The sequence below is a fragment of the Amblyomma maculatum genome, chromosome 2, assembly GCF_055883805.1.
Source record: "Amblyomma maculatum isolate TAMU_Amacu chromosome 2, ASM5588380v1, whole genome shotgun sequence".
NCBI classification, from domain to species: domain Eukaryota; kingdom Metazoa; phylum Arthropoda; class Arachnida; order Ixodida; family Ixodidae; genus Amblyomma; species Amblyomma maculatum.
In genome coordinates, this window is record NC_139345.1 from 59,871,067 (window position 1) to 59,878,213 (window position 7,147).

Consider the following 7,147-nt stretch of genomic DNA (forward strand, 5'->3'; position numbering starts at 1 on the left):
TGTTGTTGTTGTTGTTCGTGTGCACGTCTGTACATTTGTCTGTGTCCTAAGGTGCATCTCTGATTGAGGGCTGGTGCGCGAGCACAGACTGCAGCCAGCGCAGGATGACTAGATGAGAGCGAGGATAGAAGGTAGGAAGGAACGCGACGACGAGTGCGGCAAAGCGGGAGAGTGCGCAGCCCTTCGGTGCATCCGTGGCTAGCTCCCTAGTTACCGCGGGGGCACTGAGCCTCTATCGTGCCGTGCACTGCTGGACAAATTGTACCTGGAAGGATGGCCAGTCTGCCTCTGGCTAGCTTCGTTTAACTCCTCCAGAAGGCTGAAGAGCCGGCGAGGCGAAGAAAGAAGAGACGTGGCTTGTTGCAACGCACAAACAACAAGTTAGTCATGCTTTTTTTTGCAAGCGCCCTGTCCTTTCTTTTCTACGCCATTCTAATGTGGGCATTCAAACCCCGGTATGAAATGCGAGGAACTAGATGGATATGATATTGAAGAAAAATGGCGTTGATTTTGATTCGACTTCCTGTTTTGTCGTAGGGCTTTTTTGTCCTCGCATTCTTTTGTTAAAGTGCAGTTTGTTTGTTTTTGGTACGTATGCTGTTCTCACGCATCCTTTATTTATTTATTTTTTTAAGAGAGCTGTTTGGTCGTCGTGCTGTTATTTGTGTGCTGCTTTTTCGTGTCCTCGAAATCATGGACTATGGCGCTGACAAGCATGGGGGTGGTGTCAGTAAGGACCGGCAAAGAGGCGGCTTGGTGATGCGGGGTCAATTAACGACAGTGCACGCATTTTTGGAGGTCTCTTTATAGTCTCTAGAGTTCACCTTCGAGCGGGCGGCTAGGAGAAACGATGGATTGATCTTGAAGTTCTGGCATCTGCTCAGGTATCGCCCGCTATTTGAGCTGCGGGAGTGAGCTCTCTTTGACTCTTTGATGAAGTTTCACAGCTGCGGTTGTAAAACTCTCCTCGTTATTTCGTCCGCTTCCTATGCGGCCTTATCAAAGTGCACTGATCGCATCTTCGATTACACTATGACACTCCTTGGTGTCTGTGAGAGGCTTCACGTGCGGAAGCTCCGTCTTGCTTCTGATACCCACTTTGGGCTTTGTGCTCGCCATGAGCTCGCCAAGTGCTCGTCATGTGCTTGACTGCAGGACTGTGCAGAATGCATTAGATCACAACCACTTATTCCGCTCCGAGCTGCCCAAGTTTGTCAATTGAGTCTAGCTCGCGAAATCTTCGGCAAATCTTCGGCCTTGTGGACCTCGCGAAAGAAGCGCAAACTGAAGCTTTGAAGCATTATTCGTGCATCTGAGTAACGTTGGAACTACAGCTAACAAAATAGCGTTTGCAATAAACCTATCTGCCTACTGGACAATGTAAAAGTGGTTCAGCGCTTCCTTTGGGGGAGAGGAGGTGTCAAATGTAATAATACACAGCTGACCTTATCTATAGGCGCCATACGCCAAGTGTCCTCACAGACTTGTGTGTCTTGTTGCCAGATTCATGTCGGTATCACCCTGTACGCTCGGATCTCTGCCCAGAAAATCTCGCGTGTCCTCTACAAGCGGACACAAATTTCAGAGCAAGAACCAGTTGCTTGTTACAGTACATTCTATTAGTTATTGATTATTGTTCAATTAATATATTTATTCTCCTGTAAGGCTCTATATGTTCAATGAACCGAAATATAGGAAGCTATTGCTAATCCATAAATTAAAACATTGGAACCAACATGAATAAATAAATAAAGGAAAAATAAAATCCCATAAATAAATTCGCTCAATGCTCTATCATTCCGGGAAGAGAGTCACATACAGCGTTAATTGTGCAATTTATTGAGAGAACGTGTGCCCCCCTCACTCCCCTTTTGCTTCGCCCATAGTATAAACTCCGCTTGTGTTTCTAAACAAGTTTCACTTTCATCACTTCTTAGTTTGCTTCCCCTTAAAACCTTTTCTTTGATATTGCCCTGCATGGTAGTTGTGTCTTACTAAGATTTACCTTTTTTTTTTTCAGTTTTTTCAGTTCTCCTTCCCTCTATCTTATACTGTTTTTTTTTTCTTTTTTCAATTTTTTGTCTAGCATTCTTTGCCTATGCTAGTACTTTATCAGTTTCGGAAGCTCTTGCTCTTGACAACAATTCCGCTACCTGCGCACTGCTTATCAGACCCCTTTGGAATGCCTGTCTCTTTCCAAGAAACTGCTGCGTTCTTCTTCTTATTGTTCTTCTTTTTCTTCTTGACGCCTTCCGAATCTTCTTTCTCCATTTAACCAGATTTTCTGTAAATAATGAGCTTTACCCCGTGTAACAATTAGTTATGAAGCTTTTGCTTACACAATAGGTTTATGCAAGCTAAACCATCAGCCTTTTTTTCTTTCTCAGGTGACACGGTCACCGGTTTCAAAATCATAAAAATTTATACTCAAGAAAACAATCTAACAATTCTTGCCCTCACCCTTTTCTACCCCCCCCCCCCTCCCTACCCTCCATTTCACCCTGCCACCCCTTTCCTCGCTTTGCTTTTCCAGAAGCAAAATATATTCAAACTCTTCCAGTGATTATCACCTTACCGAGACGAAGACAGGTCCCCTTGTCGAAACGTTGGCTTGGCTTGTGAACTGAGGCTTCTCACCAAACCTTTCTGATGTGAGCAGACTCACACTGCATCGGCTCTGATTCTGACCATATACAGGGACACATGTTCCTGGTGTGGAGAGAAGCCGACAATTGATCACACAACATGGGCCTGTCAGGACGATGATGTAGTGCCAATCAAGCAGTGGGAGGCTGCGCTATCCAGGAGGGACTCCCGAAGACTAGCTTTGGCTAGTTGAGCGAGGCAGCCAGGCAGCGAAGGCAGCGGTAGTGCTGGAATAAGGACCCAACGACGAGACCTCTGAATGTATTTGGAGTTATAAAGTTTCTCTCTCTCTCTCTTTCATATCATTAAACATGGTGGCTATACTGGCTCCCCCTTTACTATATCAGCGGTCTATTTTCCATAGTCGCAATGTTGTTTAGTTTCTGTATCCCATTCAAGCCAGATCAATTGCTCCCGTTTTTTATTTCTAATCATTCAAAGTTATTTTGATATTTAACTAATTAGTCTCAGTTTATTTCGCAGCCTTTAATGGTACCCTGCAATACAACAGCGAGGGCGAGCTGTACAATTCAGCGCTGTAATTATTCTAAAGTGAGAATAACAACCGAGTTAAGAGGATCTGAGACGAAAATGAAGTAAAAAGAGATAAGCACTATTATAAAAATCAATGAAGTCAACGCAATTCACTTTCGCCGGTTATGGAATTGCAAGCAGAAGCCGCTGTGCATATCCATAATGAGAAAAACGACGAATCTCACCCTTGCACGTGAGCTGGGCGCACTGCACAACCATCGGGGGCCAAGTCTGGTCGTGTTCGCGTTCCCAGCCACGTCAGCGCCATGGTGATCCCTGTGACTCTCATCAACGACATCAAGGCGGCCGTGGACCTCTCTAAGCAGGCGAGCGTGGAGGACGGGAAGCAGCAGTATGCCAACGCCATCCGCCTCTACCGCAAGTCCATGGAGTACTACCTAAACGCGGCACTGCTCATTCGCAACTCATGTATCCCGTTCGTGCAGCGGGCACAGAAGCTCAGGGAGTTCTGTGGTGGTGACGCCTGCCAGGACGTGGTGACCGAGGGATTTCCAGAGATGAAGAAAATACACCAGATCGCCGTACTGTCTCGGGTGAGTGAGCGCTGAGGAGTCGATGAGGTTCACCTGTCATGCAGTATACGCAGATGGCAGCCATACACCCCCACCCCCCTCCTGCCCCCAAAATAAAAATGCACCTTGATGTACGCTGGTAACTTGAGGACATCGCAGGCAGCTTCAAGCATTAACAGCACGCACGACAAATGGAATGACCAAAACTGTTTTACTTTACATCTATTTCATACGAGTGTAACCTCGTCCACTAATAAAAACTGCGGGCCCATTCTCAAATGTACCGTGCAATTTCATGGGACGTCTCTGCTTAACCACCATATCCACTAACAGGAATTTCATGCTTACTGAACGACATATGTGACTCTCCACCTCATTTTATATTCTTCTTGACGGTCAGGCACCAGCTATCCAATGCGAAAACGTTTATCTTCAGCAAGTGTCATTTTACACGCGTGATTCCGTCGCCTAGCATATTAATGCATTCACTAGTCCAGTGGTTCATAGCCCAGCAAAAGCTTGTAACGTTTGTATGTCCGCTTCGTGTAGGCGTTCACCGAGGAGTGAAGCAGATAGTGAGCTTTACATCACCCCGAAACAAACTAACTAAATACATTAGTTTAGTTTAGTGAGTTTATGGTTTATAGGGCTTAACGTCTCAAAGTGATTCAGGCTGTGAGACACGCCGTAATAGAGGTATCCGGAAATTTCGGCCACCTGGAGTCGTTAACATGCACTGAAATCGCACAGCACACGGCCGCCTTGCAAAATCTGCATAAATAGCTAATGGGTGTATAGGAAAGAAAAGGCGCTGTATATTTCGCGTCTCGCTGGACACCTGAGGCACGCCGTATGGGAAAGGAAGAGAATGGGATTGAAAAAGAAAAAGGGGTTGCATCTAGTAGAGGGCTAAGGAATAATTTCCTCTATCTAGATACCTTTACGTGCACTGTGTGCCAATTTCTGAATTCTAAACAGTCAAGCACAACATGCCAAACAGTGCTTTCGAACATTTTAATCTGTTTAAGTGGAACGTTACACGCCGGGTAATTAATCCCTGTCCCTTAAAATTACGTTGTGGCTTTTGGAGAGTTTTGTTACACTTTCAAGTGTTTCTCAGAGTAGGCTAAGAGTTTTACTTCAAGACTAATGCTAGATATTGCTTACTCGCTTCCAGTATTTTGTGCCATCTCGTTCAAGAACCACTTTTCTTCCCGAATGAGAAGTGAGCAGTGCAAAGATGGCAGTTTGCCCATCAAGAAATATTTGTTGGGAGCTTTTGTGGAATGAACTGAGCGCCAATACTAGAATCACCCAGGAAACACATTTATCGGCAATTGTCTCGGCTCTAATTTTCTTCACCAACGCAAGACCTATATATAAAGAAAATTTACTTCTCATCCACAAACAAGATGAGTGAAAACAATACGACGGAAACTACAGTTTCCGGCTCCTTGCTTTTCCTCATACTCAATAACGGTCCACTGTTCTGGACCGTCACAAAACCTCTTGCTCCTATGCTCTCCCGGAACCTAGAGATATCCAAGTGGTGTTTGTTCTGGGCCTAACGGCCAGGCACAGGTTTCCCGTGCAAAATTTAGTCGCGTCATGCTTAAGTTCAGCATGTTAGCAAACTAGGATGGTGGGTAATAACTCATAAATGTAAGCTATGAAAATAAGATAGTCATCGAGCATACTGTACATTTTTTTTTCATGTGTGTTTCACTTTGTTAAGCTTATTTACACTGGTTGCCAAATGCACATTATAAAATTTGTTCACTGTTTATAATCGCCCTAGGCTTGTTGTATTTTCCTGCTGACCACGCTTTCTGCATTCAGGTCCTTCCCCCGTGGTGCACGGCTGCTGGAACTGTTACCTCCGGCAAGATGTTAAACTTCGACGACGACATCCAGGGTATCGACCCCACCAAGCTGGTACTCACTCAGATCTTGACGGACCCACAGGCGAAGGCCGCGTCGACCATACTTCTACACGGGCCACACGGGACGGGAAAGTCGCTCCTCGTCAAATCTCTCTACGTCAAGTACCCGGAGAAATCAATCTTTATCGTCGACCTTGACCTGTTCGTGATCGGTGGCATCACGCACGACCCCGCCGCAATGACCAATATGCTCGTCAGGAATTACAGAAAGCACAACACCGCCGTGTTAGTCATCGAGGGTCTAGACCAGCTGTACCAGTCAGACTACCCGGAGGCAAAGAAGCCCGTGGTTGACGCTGTCAAGGCCGTGCTCCTTGCCTACATGAAAGAGCTGGCCGAGAAGAAGGAGTACAAGGAAATTGTCATCGCGACTGCGTTCCGGCCGTGGCTAATAGAGGATGATATGCGGAACAGTTTTGAGGCCAAGATCAACGTCCCCAATCCTGAGAACGAGGAGGCGCGCAAGGCCATCATACAGGCGGAGCTGGGCAAACTGCGCGTGCCGACCTACAGGCCCGGCGATATTGAGAGCCTGGCCAAGAACACCAACCGTTTCTCACGCTACCAACTGCTGCGCATCATTCGCTGCGCTCTGGCGCGCAACTTCAGCCACAACGAGGGAATCGTGATGAAGGAGGATGCCGACAGACTAAGCCACATGCACAGGCAGGACATAGACAAGGTGGCTCCCCTCTTCACGGCAGACCTGAGCGAGGAGGACGAAACGAAGCACAAGGAGTTCATCACGGCAAACCCAACCGCCAATTAGCGGCTTTCGACGTTATGTCGTAGATTGAAATCGTGTAGCGGACGCCGAATAACGGCAGAAGCAATAAAATTGTGCGGATGCGCTAGGCATGTGGTGATGTCATGCTTGCTTATAATATGCATGATAGTATCATACCTGCTCGATAGCGCACCGGCGACCCTGCAGATAAGTGATGGCTGCACCGCCAATTATTACTTGAGGAGAGAAAGGGCGGAGTCATGTTAGCGCGGAGCCGTCTTTCGCATACTCATTTGGACGTCACATAAGTGGCTGTCTCAGAGGTAAATTGGGTCTTTCATAGACCTGTTTGGGCGTCGCGGAGACGACTGTCGCTCTTGATATCTCATGGGCGACTGCTGGTTTGCTTTTCATCTCGCTTTTAAGTCAAGCTAAGTCGAAACTTATCTCAGGTTCCTTTATTTCTTTTCGAATAAAGAAAACGCAGTAATGAGAGACAAACGTAGAAGTTTATAGTAAACCACCTCGGCAGACGGTGATTTCTATTTGGCGCACCAAAATTAGAAAAATATTTTATCCCTTCCGAACAAGAGTGTAAGAAAGCGCTGAAACCGGTATTTGCTCCCTTTTAAGAGCAAGAAGTTTTGGCGCGGTTTTTTCAAAACGAGCAAGATGTAGCGCCGGAACATCAATATTTACTGCAATAGCAAGCGCTGGTAAGTTTTTTTCTTTGAAAAAGAAAGGGATAGCTGAAGTTCCGTCAT

At 46.2% G+C, this 7,147-nt stretch overlaps 1 protein-coding gene across 1 annotated transcript; it reads left to right on the plus strand.

The window, feature by feature from the left end:
• The first annotated feature begins 3,446 nt into the window (after window positions 1-3,446).
• On the plus strand, window positions 3,447-6,508 carry LOC146198772 (vacuolar protein sorting-associated protein 4A-like). Its single transcript, XM_084592646.1, has 2 exons — window positions 3,447-3,734; window positions 5,553-6,508. The coding sequence occupies exons 1-2, from the start codon at window positions 3,447-3,449 to the stop codon at window positions 6,423-6,425; spliced, it is 1,161 nt and encodes a 386-aa protein (XP_084448772.1). The 3' UTR covers window positions 6,426-6,508.
• Window positions 6,509-7,147: the final 639 nt, after the last annotated feature.